Source organism: Sinohyriopsis cumingii, chromosome 1, assembly GCF_028554795.1.
Source record: "Sinohyriopsis cumingii isolate HCF-2022 chromosome 1, ASM2855479v2, whole genome shotgun sequence".
Taxonomy (NCBI): Eukaryota; Metazoa; Mollusca; class Bivalvia; order Unionida; family Unionidae; genus Sinohyriopsis; species Sinohyriopsis cumingii.
The window spans coordinates 52,562,826-52,581,922 of NC_142961.1; the positions used below are offsets into that span (position 1 = coordinate 52,562,826).

The window sequence follows — 19,097 nt, forward strand, 5'->3', positions numbered from 1 at the left end:
GTGCCATAAAACCCACTACAGCTGCAATAAAATCTGTGCTGGAATTCCACCAAATCGAACAGACATCTTCTATGCTAAATGGTTATTCAGTCATTCACACTCTGAAGTGGTCATCCACCATCCATAGTGGATATAATTATTCAACAATCCATAACCCGCAATGCATCTCATGTATGTCTGGCACCATTCTCATCTAGGACCAACTAGTTATCAGAGTGATAAGATTCTCAACATGGACATTACAGTGTTCATATCCAAGGTGAAATCGTCATTTTCATTTTGGACCAAAAAGACATAATTAGAATTTTGGTAAAAACAAAATGTCCATATGATTTTCTGTTCAGGAGGAATAGTGATAACAAGATTTTTAAGATGACTGCTGTGGCCGTTAAATTGGGTGTCCTAGTGACAGTCAAATTGGGTGTCCTAGTGGCAGTCAAATTGGGTGTACTTGTGGCAGTCAAATTTAGTGTCCTAGTGGCACATTTTCTTTAGGGCCACAAGACCCCTTCTAATGAATGTGCATGTAAAGTTTCATGTCAATCATCCAAGTAACAGTGATGACATACTTGTGCTGATGGATACAATGAATGAACAAGTGACAGATGGAGAATGGGTGGATGACAGACAACAGATCATCCCATGTACTATTCCGGTCTATGACCAATAGAGGTTTAAATAAAAAACACAATAAAAAGAAAAGTGTTCATGGAAGACAGATACCCCACCACAGTCCCTGAAATGACCTAACTGCAAAATCTTTACCAAGGTGCGAGGAATGTATGATTTGGTGTTTAATGGCAGATCATTTCATGAAAGATTATAATGCAGAGGCAATGTTATCGGACTCAAACTTGCGACCTCTTATTTGCAAGACTTGCATGCTGACTAGAGAATGAGCATGGTTCCCAAGATGGAGGTAAAAATGTATGGACTGACAAGGATAACACTATCACAGAAGGACATTTTAAAAAATGAAATAAGAGGAGCTTTGAATTAATCTGTGCTGGTGTTTTCCAGAATAGAAATAGACTGAATTCACAATCTAAAATCTTTTCTCAATTATATGACATCCACTTTTACAACAATCACTTTTATACTATGCAATCAATGGCAATGGTTTTTTAAAAGTCATTCATAATTTAAATTAATTCAACATACAATGTTTTAAGATGTCTGAATGGCAATGATTTGTGCTCCATAAAAATGATTAGCCTGTAGGTGGATTTCAGCGGAGAGATGATAACTTTTGCAGGCAGGAATCTTCAAAAGGGTGTTTGGAGGAAATTAGCTTAAACTGAAATAAACTGACCCAACATACTATTGAGAAAAAAAGAAGAAAATGAATCATATAGTAAATCGTTACACGACTGGACCAGATTTATCTGGTTTGTCAAGTGCAGTTTGACTACAGCAGCCATATTACTTAAACACTGGATTTGCTGTAGCTGTTGGAATGCAATTTTTTTTTTTTAAGAAATGTCTTTACATAGGTAAATTGTATCATATTTATGTACTCAGTGCTTGATGATTTTAATTTAACTGATTACTTAGCCTGAAGCTCTATGCCCATGCTACAAACTTCCAGCCTAAATTATTGTTAGTTATATTCTGTATTGTAACAGTATTTACCTTTGACTAGCACCCCTGGTTGAAGTAGATGAGACCCAAAAGGGCAGATAAGCCTTAAGAAGTACTTGTAAGAGGAATTGATGAGGATTCTGTTGGTGGGTACCTGCCCCCTCCATCAGAGAAACTTCTGTTTGGCTCAGAAGATAGAACTGGTCTAATGCTGCATTGCGTATGTCAGCCTGTGAACAGCCGACTAGGATGTCAATTATGAAGTCACTCACACAAGGTAAGGAGTAAAAGGTTGCTGAAAAAAATATTCATGATATGGTTAGAAAAGATACAAGATGACAATCAGTTAGATATGATACAATTCCAGAAGATAAAATATGAAGGTCAATTAGATATGATACATTTTGAGAAGATAAAATATGACAATCAGTTAGATATGATACAATTCAAGAAGATAAAATATGAAGGTCAATTAGATATGATAAATTTTGAGAAGATAAAATATGACGGTTAATTAGATATGATACAGTCTGAGAAGATAAAACATGAAGGTCAATTAAATATGATACAGTTAGAGATTGTACAACATGACGGGTAAATTAAATATGATACAGTTAGAGATTGTACAAGGTGAAGGTCAATTAAATATGATACAGTTAGAGATTGTACAACATGATGGTCAATTAAATATGATACAGTTAAAGATTGTACAACATGACGAGTCAATTAAATATGATACAGTTAGAGATTGCACAACATGACGAGTCAATTAAATATGATACAGTTAGAGATTGTACAACATGACGGTCAATTAAATATGATACAGTTAGAGAATGTACAACATGAAGGTCAATTAAATATGATACAGTTAGAGATTGTACAACATAAAGGTCAATTAAATATGATACAGCTTAAGAAGATGAAACAGGAAGCTCAATGAGATATGATATTCATGAATAAAGTAATATGGTGAAATTATTTTTCTTTTTTATATTAAATTTTCATATGTAACTTTGACCCACACAATGATCTGTTTGATACACATTGTGAAAAAGAGGGAGAGAGAGGAAGGTTAGAGAAATCATACCTGTGTCAACTGCATGAGAATTGTGTCTTACAGTAAAACAATACACATAAATAAAAAGATTCACAATTTTCAAGAGGAAAAAACCCCAAGGTCAATTCTACTAAACAATACAAGGCCATCCATATGTGTGCACATTATCTTTTTAAAAGCACTGATGCTGAAAGTATAACTGTAAAGCTTAATGATTTTCCATTCTGAATTTAATCTTTATTTGCTCTCCCTCTCAGCATATGTACATTAGCTTTTCTCACATGACACATATGAATGAGTGGATGTTGATGTTTGTGTATTGATCTTCATCTTACCTTGTGGTGGGACCCAAAGTTTGTGTCGAGAGTAAACATAAGTAATGTTATAGAAAGTGAAGTATGTTTGGAGGTAAGACTGTATGGAGGTCTGTACATGAAATTTTCTTACTGGTGTATGTAGTCTAAGAATAATATACTTATAACAAAAGTAAATGGATTGTTTGTGCCAAGGTAGGTCTTACTGGTGTATGTAATCTAAGAATAATCTACTTATAACTGAAATGTACACAGACTGTTTGTGTCAAGGCAGGTCTTAATGGTGTATGTAATCTAAGAATAATCTACTTATAATTGAAATGTACATATTGTTTGTGTCGAGGCTGCATTTTAACATAGGAACAACTATATACTGCAAGAAAATAGTATATTTTTTTTTAGACCATCTGTTCTAGAGTAGTAGCTGTTTCAAGATCTGACAAATCTTGGGAGATCACATTGGTATCCATTTGATATAGGACCAACTACTTACAGTCATAAGAGTTTTACTGAACACCCCATGTCAATATGACAATCCCTTAAAAAGGACTAATGACAAAAAAACAACCAATGTCAATATGATTATCTCTTAAAATGGACTAATGACAACAAGAACACCCCATGTCAATATGACGATCCCTTAAAAAGGACTAATGCCAACAAAAAAAACCCATATCAATATGATCCCTTAAAAAGAAGTAATGACAACAAGAACACCCAATGTCAGTATAATGATCCCTTAAAAAGGACTAATGACAACAAGAACACCTCCATGTCAATATGATGATCCCTTAAAAAAGACTAATGACAGCAAGAACACCACGTCAATATGACAATCCCTTAAAAAGGACTAATGACAACAAGAACACCCCATGTCAATATGACCCCTTAAAAAAGACTAATGACAACAAGCACACCCCATATCAATATGATCCCTTAAAAAGAAATAATGACAAGAACACCCAATGTCAATATGATGATCCCTTAAAAAGAAGTAATGACAACAAGAACACCCAATGTCAATATGATGATCCCTTAAAAAGAAGTAATGACAACAAAAACACCCAATGTCAATATGATGATACCATAAAAAGGACTAATGACAACCATATTTTCAAGATAGCCACCATGTGCATCATGCTGAAGGTTTGATCAGCATTGTGTTTGTTTAGGATCAACAAGGTATCATAATAAGCCTTACATGAGAACTTTTTGTTATTATCACCATCTGTTTAGATCAAGTAGCTAAAGCAAAATTTTCAAGATGGTTATCATGGCAGCCACACTAATCCAAAAACACAGTCTGCACTATAAATGATGGCGCAAGTTACCATGGGACCTCCAAAAAATTTAGTGATCAATCCCTGTTGGACATCCAGCAAACCAAAGGAATTGGTGGGATGATGAGTAATTGTACTGTTTAATGGCTGGTAACTTGTTTTATAATCATGTCGAGAATACTTGTCAATGAAGCACTTTTTCTAATGAAGTTATTTGTTATTCAGCATAAAAACATTTATTTTCATGATGCCCAACATATTAAAGATCGTTAATATTATTTCAACCAGTTTCAAACAACATTCATGTGTACATGAGAACATTTGTGTATTATGTCATTGCTTTTAGTTGTTGTTGATTAGTCTGGTTTCCTGCATCATAAATGGATACAAAGTTCGAAGCAGGGAAGTAAGGACCAGACAAACTTGTTCTTTGACAAAGTATTCATTTTGATTGGTGGCCTTGCTATCTTTGATTTGATCACATTTATGAATGAGTAGGTTAATTTATGGTAGCTTAATCAATTATGTACACAATAATATATATATAACTGTGTTCGATTGATCAACCGACATGTGTTCAACCGATTTATGATTTGGGTCACTAGATCTTATGCATGTAGGATTTAATGTGATAATACAAAGAAGGCCAGTGTTTAGTTCAGTGCAACCACACAAAAATACTTCCCTAAGTCAGATATCAAAACACGGTTGGCACTTAATTAAGTTTTCAGCAAAACACTTGCAGACATATCTGTTACGATCAACTGGCGCATTAGCAGCAGAGGGGACGGACAGACCGAAACTAACTTTTTAAACAAAAACCCTTTATGAAACTATTCTTCGATTTTGACGAAATAAACCCTTCTATTCAGAATACAAAACAAAAAAAAAATGTCCCCCGAAAACTTGAAGAGTTGCCAGGGACAAACTCGTTGAATTTCCGCTGGCAACTTGGTTTACTTCAATAAATCTGAAACAGTTTCCGTGGCGGGGTCGTCATTGAAAAATCCATGGTCGGTCCAGCCCCCTCTGCTGCTCTACGAAATGAGTTTCCAAGAAAACATTTTTATGTCGCAAATAGTGTATCAAGGCCGACGCGGTATCGTGTACGCGGGTCGTGTAAATTTATTGTCACAAATCCGTGATGTTTTCTTTGAGCGTGACTAAAGAAATTCTTAAATTTATTTAAATCCATATCGCCACCACACCAGGTTTGATGAATATTTCTCAGCGTATGAACATCAACTCCATTAAACACAGCAAGAAGATTACAGTTATCCCTGATTACTTTTGGTATTTGTGTGTAACGTTGAGTAACATAAATGACATCAGTGTTTTTGTGACGACCCCGGGAAAATATTCTTGCAGGATTTTTTTGCTTGTCCAGCATCACATCATCATACACTACTAGGTTATTTATTTCCCCGTTAAGGTCTTCAACGCTGGGAGCTTCTTCAATATCAGTTATAAATTCAACAACATCCTCGCCGTCTTCACTCAGCGCTTTTGCACTCTCATTAAAATCTTTTATAACATCATAACAACGTTGATCATCTACAGATGGTGCTACCAAATACAGCTTATCCCACTTCATCCACTTCATTATCATGTTCAGTAGCAGTTGCGTTTTACCCGATCCTGACGGTCCTATGATGATCATTCTGATAGAATTTGGTAGCACGGAATTATGCTTGACTGGCTCCTTTCTTCGCGTCGCAGAAAAATCAGTGATCTCCATTTGTATATAAGGAATAATAATTATGGATTTATATTGTGTGAAGTGTAAGGCACGAACCCCTACAAACGACATAACAACCATTACAACAAAAAATAACAGACAAGCACTTTCTGGTAAGTGTGCGCGATGTGGCACAAAAAAATTTAGATTTCAAAAAAAAAGTCTGACAAAGTCAGCGGAGGTGACATTGCAGCAACCCTCGGACGACTTCCAGGTACCCCTTGGGCTAAGTATCCCGGAGAAAAGCATCTCCCAGGATACAATTACTGCGGTCCAGGGACCCGACTAGATATCAGACTTGATGAACAGTCTAAACCAAAACCGGGAGAGTATCCGATAAACGCTATCGACGCAGCGTGTCACATACATGATGTTGCTTATCGAAGTAAAGATCTACAAGACAGGCATATCGCGGATGTGAAATTAATTCATGCACTAAGCGCCATAAAAAATAAATCATTTAAGGAGTCACTCGCTAATTGGTTAGTAAGATCAGCGATGAAATCTAAATTAGCATTAGGCGCTGGATAATTAAATAAAAATGCAAGCGATTTATTATTCCCCAATCGGATACTGGAGAGGTAACTCAGCAATTAATAAACTCGCCAACGCGGCATCAGTAACACGCGAGGTTGCTAAAAAATGGCTGTCAAAACAAGCAATATGGCAAATCTACTTACCACCACCTCGACAAATCAACTTTGCACATTTTGATGTTAGTACCCCCAATGAAGTTCATCAGGCTGACATACTATTCCTGCCTCATGATACTGTCCGTAGAAAAACATATAAATACGCGCTAACAGTAGTTGATGTTGCTAGTAGATACAAAGAAGCAGAACCGTTAGCGACTAAAACAGCTGCTGAAGTTGCCTCTGCGTTTAAACGAATTTATCAGCGAGGACCTCTAAGCTGGCCCCGATTATTACAAGTTGATCCTGGTAAAGAATTTCAGGGCGCGGTATCATCACTGACAAAGCAGCATAACGTTGTTATACGACGAGGGCATACTGAAATTCATCGGGATCAGGCAATTGTTGAGCGATTTAATAGAACACTCGCTGAGAGATTATTCGGATACCAGTACGCGAGGGAATTCATTTACGATACGAGATCTCGTGAATGGGTTGCAAGACTGCCAAACATGATAGCCGCGCTGAATAATGAAATTACCAGAACAACAAACATGAGACCTGTAAATGCAATCACAAAAAAATATATACCCCCCGTCAGTGAACGCGGACATGTTTCAACGCAGCTAGGTACGCTAGCGTCCCCACTGCTGGGTAATGTCACCGTTAGGTATTTATACGAACCCGGCGAACTCGAAGGAGGAAAAAAAAGGGCAACTGATCCTATATGGAGCGTTACAACACACAGGATATCTAGCATAACCAGATCAACTGGGAGAAACGCAATCTACAGATTAGATTCAACTGCTCCTCAGCGTGGATTTACACGCGAGCAACTTCAGGTGATTCCCACGGATACACAATTACCACCCCGATCACTGAAGTGATCCACACTTAAATAACTGCAGCAGCACCTCTGCGTCGATTACACTCAAGACAGGTCAGCATTACATTTTCACGCGTATGACCGCGATTACTATCTATTCTATCTACGGTAAATTGCCTTGGATTATTTTTCGAATACTGCCACAGCAATAAACAATTACAACTCGCGCAGTGATTATTCTGCTGTTGTTGTAATTGTATAATAAATGCTTCGTCGAGATCAAACTCGTTACCATTTTTTTTGTCGCTCTGTTTGTAACCGGCTAATTTCTTTCTTATTGTATCATCAGCGATTGATCTGTTGATGCTGTCATTGACAACATCATCTAATACAATTCTTTGTAACTGAGCTATCCTTCTTACTCTTGACACGGCTAAATAAACTAAATTTGACCACTCGATGCGATCATCAACAATCCAAACTGTTGTATCTGAAATAGTTAGTCCCTGCGAACTGTGGATGGTCATAGCGTATCCTAGCGTCCACGGGGATTTGCTCATTTTCAGTGCCTGTTCAACAGCATCAACATCAACTGTGACAATATCATTTAATACTAAATTCTGTTTCTCCGGACCCGACGCAGATACGCGCGTTGGAATATCAACATCAATATTCTGCAATCGCGTATCAGCTGGTCTATAACACAACGGCACGCCCAACATGGGAAATTTCTTCTGATGTAACTGAAATAACCGCTGCTGAAGTGTGTCCCTGACTATCTTTCTACTTGCCACAATTAAATCACCTGGTTTCCACGTTTCCCAAAAGTCGCTCAGCGAAGTCTCTGGAATTATTTCACGCATTATCTCACACTGGACTTTATTGGTTTGTAGCCTGATCAGTGTCTTAAACTCTTTCAGCGTTTCATCGAGTGCTCTAACATCGTTAGTTATTTCCTCATAATAATCCACAAAAGTTTTCAGCCACTCGTGTGGAGATTCACCTGTAAATGGCGGTGGTTGACCATGATCGCCGCACATCACCACTGCGGTATTTTTCTTTAGCAACCAATCCAGAAACTGTTTTAATATATCTAACGGCACAGTGTCTATCTCATCCCAGATGATTTTCTCGGGAATATATTTCGTTCCCATTCGTTCAGGTGTCCACGTGCCGCCGCTGTATTTGAAAAAACTGTGATACGTGCACGCGTTAACATCCCGTTGTCTCATCTCCCTGGCAAGTCTGTGTGTGGGAGTCAGCACGACCAAGTCAGAACCGCGAAATAATTCAATCGCCCGAGTTGTTTTACCAGAACCACCAGGGCCGTTTAGATAAACTGTTTTGTGTCTTGTAACAGGATCGTGCACCGGCGGAGACAACGAAACCGTCGAAGACATTTCTGCGCTGCGATACTCATCCACGATTTCAACGTCAGCTGATTCACAATATCCCTGTAACATTTCATTCTTTATTCTCCACGAGCCCCACGATGGATCATCCGATATAACATTATCCAACACCGCTAAGTGTTTTTTATCGATATAAAATGAATCCGTTGCAACTCTCACTGCGACAACAGGGAATCTATTAATCATCGACAACAAATTTATGGATACATAAGCTAGCATCGAAGATCTCAAATGTGTGTACTGAGATGATTCTCCGTCGATATAACTAAAAACAGTCCCTAGTTTTTCCCCGTTTGACAGAAACACATCTTCGCGGTTACAGAACATGTTGTTCGTGGCTGCATCAGCGACAACAAGATCCAATTCAGTCTTGTCCATGATTAATCGACTGTGATGTTGTTTATGATCATACGCTCCACCTTGAGTGAATTTCCCTATTATTCTTCGTCCTAGATCTTTTGCTGTGCTTTCGTCATTTCTGAGTTTGTTTTTAAGTACTTCAGGAGCTTCCTTGATGATAGCGTCGATAGAAGTTTCTGGATGTTCTCGTGACCAATCTTCGATGACTTCTTCTAACGTAACCGGCGTTGGAGTTGGCAACCAAACTTCGGTTTGACGACAATAACATATAATCGCTTCGCTGACCGTCAGTGACAACAGTATTCGACTGTCAAGCATGTATCGCAATAACACTATCGGTGCCCATCGCTTCTCAACGAAATGTCTGCCAAACCAAACATAACACACAGGATGTAAATCCTTAGCGAATTTAAACGACGACACACAAGCAAATCCGGTCAGGTCAAAATCAGGCAATGGTCCGTTTACAGCAACTCTTGTCATCGAGTTTGTAACGTGGCCAAACCGTTTAAAATATTCGCTGCATTCTCCACGCCCAAGGAAACTTCCTGGATAACACGCCGTCATGTCCACGGATATCATACCGCGGTGATCATACTGAGTATTCCACAAACCGCCGTGTCCGTATTCGACACAGCTCTGCTGGATATCCCCAAGGAAACTTTTCGGAGTTGGTCTCCATGAATTTCGTTCCCGGGCTACATGCGCGACAACACCCGGGACAGTAAAACAGTGTGTCAGTAACGTATCAGTGTTGCCCGCATGATATTTTTCTGCGAGTTTTTTCATTTCCTGCTGTAACGCCGTTGTTCTGTATATTTCCCCGTCGGGTCTCACAAACTGATCATATTCTCCATCTTCACTACTTCTGAATAACCACACAGACACTGGATCGGTTTTACTTATCTGATAAATAAAATCAAACATACCCGTGGAGTGCCTTGCACTCTCCCCGCTAGCGGTTCCCATGCTCGGCAATTCCGGATAATACTTCACAACACGGTCTCGCGGGAAGATCCTAACCGAGTCAGTCCAGGCGTGACTGTTATGATCGATAATAGTTATTGGTGTTCCACGGGAATTGTATTTACACGTATACAATACCGTACCGGTTAACGATGAAACCGTTATAGGAAATTTTAGTAATCGCTCTAGCTCAGCAACATCATTTATTGACGCTCCTTTATCCGCTACGTGTGTCGCCCACGCTGTTATTTTAGTTTGTCTTAGCGGTGTTAGGCCGTTTCCTCGCATTGCATTTTTAAAATGTTCCATTACTCGCTCAGCTACACAATTCATCTTTGACTCTGTCAACGGCGACACCTTCATCGGTTTGAGTTTATCAACGCGTGGTTTCTTCATCGGATAAATTCCATAAATGACTGCGGTCACAGGATACGCTCTGGCATAATATGGTATATCAATCCCAACAAGTACTCCCGGGTTTGAGTCTTTACTTAACAGAACGGTTTTTCCACGAACGCCTCTGGCATCAAGAACAGGGTCTAGTTTGTCTCTGATAATCCACTTTCCGTCGTCGACTCCAACAATAAATTTTATCCGTATGAAATATCTTCTATCGTCGAGATACCCAATTATGTTACGCGCGATTGTATCGTTCATGGTAGCATCAATGATACGGCCACGAGAAATGCCCGCATCGGGGATAATTTTATACGAAGACCACGTGTGTGCGGCACCATCACGACGAAACTCTTCTTTGGCGTTCTTGATAACACCAATTACCGTTGCTAACTCTCTTCGTCGTGGATCAGCGGTTAACCGGTCAAGATCGAATCGAGAACCTGATACGGGTTTTATTCTGGATAGTCTTTCAAATTCCTCCATATTATAATTAAGACAAGTATTTAAATAGACAAAAATATTATATATAATGAACGGAAACTCAAAGAGTTTCTCATGCAAGTGGATTAAACTAAATTCATCAGCGCCGTGTAGCAGACGTTGCAGAGGCGAATACTGTGGACAACATGCTCAACAGGTCCGCGGTGGGAGTCTAGGACCGATACCGTGTATCAGATGCGGCATTGGAGTACGAGGAAAAACGCAATTATGTTCAGCGTGTGGTGGAAAACGCTATCGAGAACTAAAACGGTATTATGATAAAAAAAATCCAGACTCGAACACTCTCTCGGAGCGTGATTACATAAATAAGTTTTCAGACAAATTATGAATTAGACAAATGATTTGCTTATAGTATAATGAATCAAGAATTCGTCCCCGAACAGGAATTTGTTCCACATCCAACTATTCCAAATTATGAGGCAAACCGAGATGGCATAGTACGACACTGCACGCGAAGACGACCAGTTGGTGGAGTTAATAATAATGGTTATTTAAGATTTACTGCCACGTGCTCAAAGAGGTATTTATGTCATCGTTTCGTCTATGAATGTTTCTTTGGAGTGATCCCTAAGGGGTTTGTCATTGATCACATTAACGGTAACATACTTGATAACTCCATAAACAATCTTCGCATGGTCACTCAGAGCAAGAACTGCCTACTGGGTAACACAGGGCGTTGTAAAACAGTTGCAAGAAGAGTTATTAAATCTATAAACGCAATTACAGGTGAAGAAATGATATTTCAATCAATGGCCGCAGCCGGTAGGTATTTCGGTATTTGTCCACCTGTTGTACAGCGTGTCGCAACCGGGATCTACAAAACAGCATTTTCCAAGAAGCTCAAACAGAAGATTTCATTCTGTTATAACTCCGCCGATGTTGTAACCCCCCCAAAAATAAACGGTAACATGAAGGTCTAATATTAGACCAGGAAAAAAAAACAAAGCATCGTCGGAAAGTCTTCGATGAGAAATGCAAAGCATCGTTGGAAACGCTAGCGTTTCTCTGTGGCGATGCTTTGCATCGCTCATGCAAAGAATTTCCACGCATTTAAAAATATGAAAATATATAATAATATGAATCACGAAAATATAAATACCATACTTGTTGAAATTAAAGAATTACAACAGCGAGGTTTTAATATTTTACTAGACACTGAAACAATTATGTCAGATTTTGAATCCCTGAATGAGCTATCACGGTCCGGGAAGAACAATCTCCCTGCGTGTTATAGGTTCATTAAAAATATACAGAATCACGTTTACAAATCACTTGCGTCGATAACGTCCAATCAGGTATCTGAATTTATTCCACTGTGCGTTGCAGTTGAGAAGATCAGGCTTGAATTGTCATCCGAGTATGAGACTCGAAAATTAATTAACACCAGGGTGAGACTGTTAAAAGGGTTTATAAAGAATCTAAGCGTGGTGAACCACGTCGACGCGGAAATGCCTACGAATACTAGTATTTGTGACGCCCAAGTATAAATACCACCGCGTGTGACCCACACCAGGGAATTATATTCCGCATGTGTAAAGCACATCGGGGGATGAATTCCCGGTAAAAAAAAAGTGTATTATTTTTTTTTGCCCGAGCGATGCTAGCATCGCCAATTTCAGATTTTGGAAATGTTTTACATTTTCAGGATTAACTCGAGCGCGGGCGCATCAATACAACAATGAGAATAGTTCATAATCTGTTCTCGTTGACACCAAGCTGTGATCATATGATTTTGCTGTAGCTCTGTTAATTGCGACGGAGTTAACAAGAAGTCTTCGTCGCCATACACGTCAACGATTATTTTAACGGGGAAATACTGTCCCGAGAAACTCTTTGAGTTTCCAAATGCGGTTTTTATTGCCTCGTAAAGAATTTGCTTATCATGAATATGAACTCGTGCGTGAATGTATTCACACATTATATACAACCGTTTTTTTTAAATGCGCGCCTGCGTGCTAAGCACTCGCACGAGAAACTCTTCGATGAGAAATGCTTTGCATGAGCGATGCTAGCATGAGAAGTCCCTTGGACTTCCAGAGAAACTCTTTGAGGAGAAATGCTTTGCATTTCCAACGATAACTTATGAACCACCTGGCGATGCTAGCATCGCTCGGAGAGCATTTTAGGATTTCACCAGTAAGTTCACGGAGACAGTCTCGCCACGCAGGTCCAACAAATTCCCCCGTTGGTCGGTGAGTTTAAAATTTATCGTTGACAACCACGGATTATTACACCGCAGATAGACCACATTGATTGGTTCTTGCACAATCAGAAAACCGGGGGGGTCTTTTGGTGTGAACGTGTACAGGATAAACCCCTGTTGGGCCGTCGTTGTGTCAGCGCTAGCGCTGCCAGCGCTGTAGCTACCGTCGATGACGTCACATACAAGATTGACCGCGATAACATCTGTGATATTTACGATCCCCGGTGAGATGTGTCTGCCATCGGATGCTATACTGTTGTCGTGTCTTAAAATAACAGGTTGTGGTTTTGTTCGTGTGTACGTGGCAGAAATATCTTCGAAAGATTCCGCGATGAGATCCTGGACTGATTTTCTCAGCGTGTGCGCGTTATATCCAGGAAGTTTAAAATCTAAAATATCCTTCACGGGAATACCAAATCGGGCTGCAAACTCCGATCTTTTTTGGTTTCCGTAATCGCCCTTGAGATTCAGTAGATACTGAATTATTTTTAGATTTATAATTTCCATCGCGGATGCGAGTTTGTTTAGTTTTTCTATGGCTGTGATAATTTTATTGCGAGAACTGCTTGTAGAAACGCTAGCGTTTCCAGTTCCAGGACTTGTTAAATCAGAAATATAATCCTGAAAATATACTCGCAACAGTTCTAGCTGTTGTTTATGTGCTTGTTTGATCGGATTAAAAAAATGAGCTTCTATATCCTCTATAAGGTATTGACGGTATTCCCCCCCCGTGAAAGCTGCCTCTATATCAAAGGGGGGATCTGATTTTGCAAACCAGGCTTCTCCTGATTGTAATTGATCTGAAAATAATAAATAATTGCCGTACACGAGGTCGTGTAGTTCTTGTTTATCGGTCATAAAATCCGATTTTTTAGGTTTTGGTGGACCCGGTTCGACCTCGGGTCGTTTTTGTGGCCATCCTAATACGGCCCTGATTGAGCTGCTATAAATATCCACGGCGTATCCCGGTGTTGAGATTTCAATGACCGTAGACAGCGTTGGTTCGTGCGCGGTCACAGATATTTTGGCTTCCTTGCCGGTGATTTGTTTTATTTGGCGTTGTATCTCATTGTTGATTTCTTCGATCTGATAACTCCCAGTGGGTAGCGTAATTGTATCCCAGTCGAATTCGTCAGAGTCGGCTTTGGTTTTCCACGAAAACACAAACGAATTATTTGGCTGCTGACCACCAAATGATGCCGCTCTGACATTAGGCCAGCTGTGATATGCACTGAGCTTTGCTAATGCGATTTCACTCACACGAATTGGAGTTCGAAAATTAATACCGAATTCTGGTGTCGTCGAGGACACTGAGATCATTGTGGTCCTTACCGGTGTTGTGTTTGTGACTATTTGCTGAAGCAGTTCTTGTGACATTATTTATTTGTTTAGTTTTCAAATAGTCATTGTACGCATCTGACATTAGTTTGAATTCAGAATCTGATATCAACGCAGCATCGCTACTTTGCACGTCTAACGATGATGATATCAGCGATGATAATTTCTGATATGCGGTCGTGGCTGTATTTAATTTTGTCGTGTAATCGTGTAATTTTGTGTTAGCACACGAGGATATTTTTTTTGCTATGATGCCGAAAACTCCTGCCGTGGTTGTGGTCGCACAAACAGAGATCGTGGCAGCGACTACTGCTGTTACCGGAGTGACCGCTGATAGTATTACTCCCGCGGATGCAACAACGGCAGATACTGAATAAACCATAATGTCTAACACTGTTATGCGTCTGCGGTATTTTTTTACCTTTCGACTGGTTACTTCGATGACAGTTTTTAACTCAGATTGCCACTCACGGACTTGATTATATCGATATTGTTGAGCATCTGGAAATGTTTCGGATTTCAACGTTGACATTTATTTAAAAATCGCTGCCGATTTTCAATTACGCGGTCACCAACTCAGGCGTTGCAGCGACGAATTCCAAACACCACCAGTAAGATGTCGCGGTTAATTTCTTGTCTGCGGCTTCAAGCATAAATGTTTCCTCGGTTCCGCTGTTTAGTATTATAGTTACAACCCCGGAATACTTATCGGTGGAATGTCTCCAGGGAAACGTTGTGAAGATTTCAAATTTAGCGGCTGAAAACACAGACAACCTGTACACGCCAGTGACCGTTGCTGTGTATTTGATAGTGTTATTTTGTCGGGACCATGTTGCGAATCCCGATGATACCGTGAATACGATGTTGGTGATATGCCCGGGAGTAACTCCAGTGGGAACTTTAATCAAACTGGTTTTGTTAACGATCTCAGGAATTCCCGATACGATATCCTGCTGTGTTTGTTTGATCGTGCTGATGTCGGTCTTTACATCAGCGAGTTTCACATCGACGTCTGGGGGAGTTCCAAAGAACTTATCCACGGTCTCATCAGTTTTTGCGAAGTTTCTTTGGAGTCTTTTAAACCCGTTTACGTGAACATCATACTCTGACCGCAGCGTATTTAGTTTACCGTTGATGATGTCCACGTATTGTTTGTTTGACGCATCCTGGTCGGATTCGGGATTCGCTAACGCGGTTATTTTGTTGCCGCTCATGCTGAGTTCGCCGGTCATTACGTCGCCGGATTTTATTACTCTGTCGATGATTAGGCCAGCAACGAGTTGGTACTGCGTGTCGACGTATTGTTTATTTGCGGCATCTTCGAGACCTTCCGGATTTTTTAGAACGGTTATTTTGTTGCCGTTCATGCTGAGTTCGCCGGTCATTACGTCGCCGGCTTTTTTCACGCACTTGTCAACACCTTTATCAATACTGTCTTTGATGCTTGCGATTGATATGTTCGAGTCCTTGATCCGGCCGCCATCACTAAATGCAACGAAGTTATCCTTGGTAGCTCCAAGAACTCTGCGAATTATATCATTCCACTTAATGTTGCTCGTTCTTAGTTTTCCCTGCTTGTCCTGAAAAATAGCAACTTCATCTGGGTCAACTCCAGCTATATTCAAAAGATTATCGACTTCATCTCGGGTCGCATATTTTGAGAGATCAGCATCTGTGCTTGGTTTACCTCTTCGTGTGAAAGGTCTTCCGTAAATATCCACCATTATTCTTATTGCTGTTTTTCAAATGCGAGCATGAAAATGCTAAGCATTTCTCGATGCGGTATATTCATACACTACTCGATGCGGAGGAGTTGCTGGATTTCTTGAGATTGCATCAAGAACATTTAAAACCTCGTTCCCACAAATGGGCGGATCAATTAATGTTTGTGTTGGTAGCGTCGACTGCCACACTGGAACATTAAAAAATCTGCTGTTGAGAGTGCGAGGCACTCCGCGGACATACCTGAGAAACTCAGTTGGCGGTGCTAAACCGTACGAATCGAAATAGATAATTCCACGTGGATCGATCGCGTAAGCAACCCAGTGAGTTCCAGGACCGTCTTTGTTGTCGAGATTGATAATGCCAGTTTCTGGATTATTCGGTTGTTGCGGTAATTGATCTCGCATAAATACTCCTCTGAAATGTTTTATACGCAATCGCTTAACTGCATCGAGTAAATCAAAATTAGAAGCTGGAAGCTTCAACATCGGGGACACTTTGTGTTTCAGCGTTAGAATTTTTTTGGATACCATGATGCGGGAGTTCCCGGTAGTCTTAGCCCTGATCCGCGAGCGGATCTCCCCTTTTTTTTGTATCCTTTTCCCGTTGCCTTTTTTAGTGCCATTCCAGCTGCAGTTCCAACTGCACCGAGTGCTGCGGCTTTTGCTACGGCTGGTGCTGCCGCGGCAATCAACGCCGGTATTGCTGCGAGAAGAGGAAATATTCCACCGGTTTTAGTCATGTCCTTGATAGCTGCAGCAGAGAAATCAAGTCGGACACCGGTTTTTGCTGTTAGTGCCTTATTAAAATGTTTAAGCTGAGTATTAGTCAACGACAATTTGTTTGGACCACCAGTAATCTGATCTCGTTTTAGTGTTATTGATGTCCCGCACGTGCTTGCGTTCTTTGATTGCAATTTCTTCGTTTGACCGGAAGTCAAGGTGACATTAACATGACTGTATGACATTATATCCTAAGTTTGATTTTAATTGCGTTACATATTCTCGATTGGAGCGTCGATGACCCTCATTCGTCCGCCAACACCTTCAAGCAGCATTGCTTTATCGGAGAGTATGACAGCGATCGCTCTAAAACCAGCAGGCGGGCCGGCGGGAAACTCACCTACACGAGCTTTGAAGTGTATATCAACGACAGATTGTTTTGTTAGATCCAAATGTTCCAGCGAAAAGTAATAAATCGGATACAGCGTTGTAAAATCCAGTTGTGATATCTGCAACCCGGTATCAATATTTTGATCACGTCCCATAAATGTCATCAAACGATGATACGCCCGTGCAACTTCATTTCGCTCATAATTTATTAATATATCCTCGGACGGTTCCTGATGCCCGTTTATCCGCAGCGAAACCTCAGAGACATTAAGTTTGTCAAATATCATATGACTCTGTAGTTGGGAAGTCAACCTCGCATTTTGCTGGAGTGCAACAAAAATATGTCGCGGCGCTGATATTCCCTGTTGTGATGCTATGTGCCACGTAAACTGCCCGAGACCGGCACCTTGAATGGAATCTGTTGTTGTTGTTAACCACGATATCAGTGATTTACCGCCTGTGTCCATGAAAGAGAGTAATCGTTGCTCTTCAGTGATCGATGGGGACATCACTGGCATCCACAAAGCAAGCTTGAATAATATTACTTTACCGCCAGCAACACCGTCTTCTCGCCAGATAGCGTCAACGTCATCACTTTTTCGGTTAAGTACAACTGTATGATTGGCTCCAAAAATAACCTTTCTGACATGTCTGCAAAATCCAAAGATGTGAGACAGTGGAATTGCGCATGAAAATCTCCTACGTTCACCTGATAACATTAATTTACGTGTAGCAAAACCTAAATTGTAATCTGGACTAGGCCTTAATATTGGAAATGCAGCACCTGGTCTGGCCGGAAATCCAGCCGGTTGCGGGTCCGTAGCAGTGCCTTGTGCTGTTTGTACTTGAATAGTAGATCTGTGTTCAGGATGATCAGAATTATCCTTAGCGAACATCATAGTCGGACCAGCTGATCTAGTGTAATCATCTGAGTATCTCGCTAATCCCAGGATTGTTGTAGCAACGTCGACATTATCCTGAATTATTTCAATTTCTCTTCCGTCAATGCTGTATGAAGCACTTTTGAACAGCGCCATGATACCGTTATTAACAAAACCAACTCGAACATTTTCTCCGTATGCTGTATTAGCGACAACATCTGTTACAAGTTCACCCGTGACTTCAAGAAATGCTTCAGCGGGCAGGAAATATCTACTTGTATCCTGGACTCGTAATTCAATTCGTCCGCGTTGATTAGGTACTGTTGCCTCATAAGAATAATACTGATAATCGCGCACGGACTCATCTTTTAGTGTTGGTGCATCCATGTCGAACGCTGGATCAGATATAGGTTTGAACATTATATAAAATTATTGTCTTCTAAAACGAAATCCGCTTCCTGATATCAGGCTTGTATTTATTTGTTCGGGTGTTTGGGTTACAAGCTCTGCAAGTTTTTGATTGGCAGCCTGATTTATTACTTTACTGACGTCCGCGGGCATAAGTTCAGTACTGGCCAGTTTCACCGGTGGCGGTTTTTTTGATCTACGAGTTAACCGTAACAGTCTATCCTTGATTGACGCGAATGCCTTCCCGGCGAGATCACCAACAGATCCAAGGGCTTTATCCTTGACAACATCAATAGCTTTCATCGACAATTGTTTTGCAATCGGTAACACCTTAGGGGCTATTCTTGAAAACAAACCAGTAACTGTA

The 19,097-nt window shown here is 40.3% G+C and overlaps 1 protein-coding gene across 5 annotated transcripts in view; it reads right to left on the reverse strand.

Annotated features, from left to right (window-relative positions):
* LOC149806871 (ubiquitin carboxyl-terminal hydrolase 24-like) overlaps positions 1–19,097 on the reverse strand; it is a 311,591-nt gene that overhangs the window by 144,935 nt on the left and 147,559 nt on the right. For all 5 annotated transcript variants that reach the window (XM_089959015.1, XM_089959005.1, XM_089958996.1 and 2 more), the window contains exon 34: positions 1,633–1,876. In XM_089959015.1, coding sequence (XP_089815141.1) covers positions 1,633–1,876 — 244 coding nt within the window. The remainder of the gene's footprint in view (positions 1–1,632; positions 1,877–19,097) is intronic.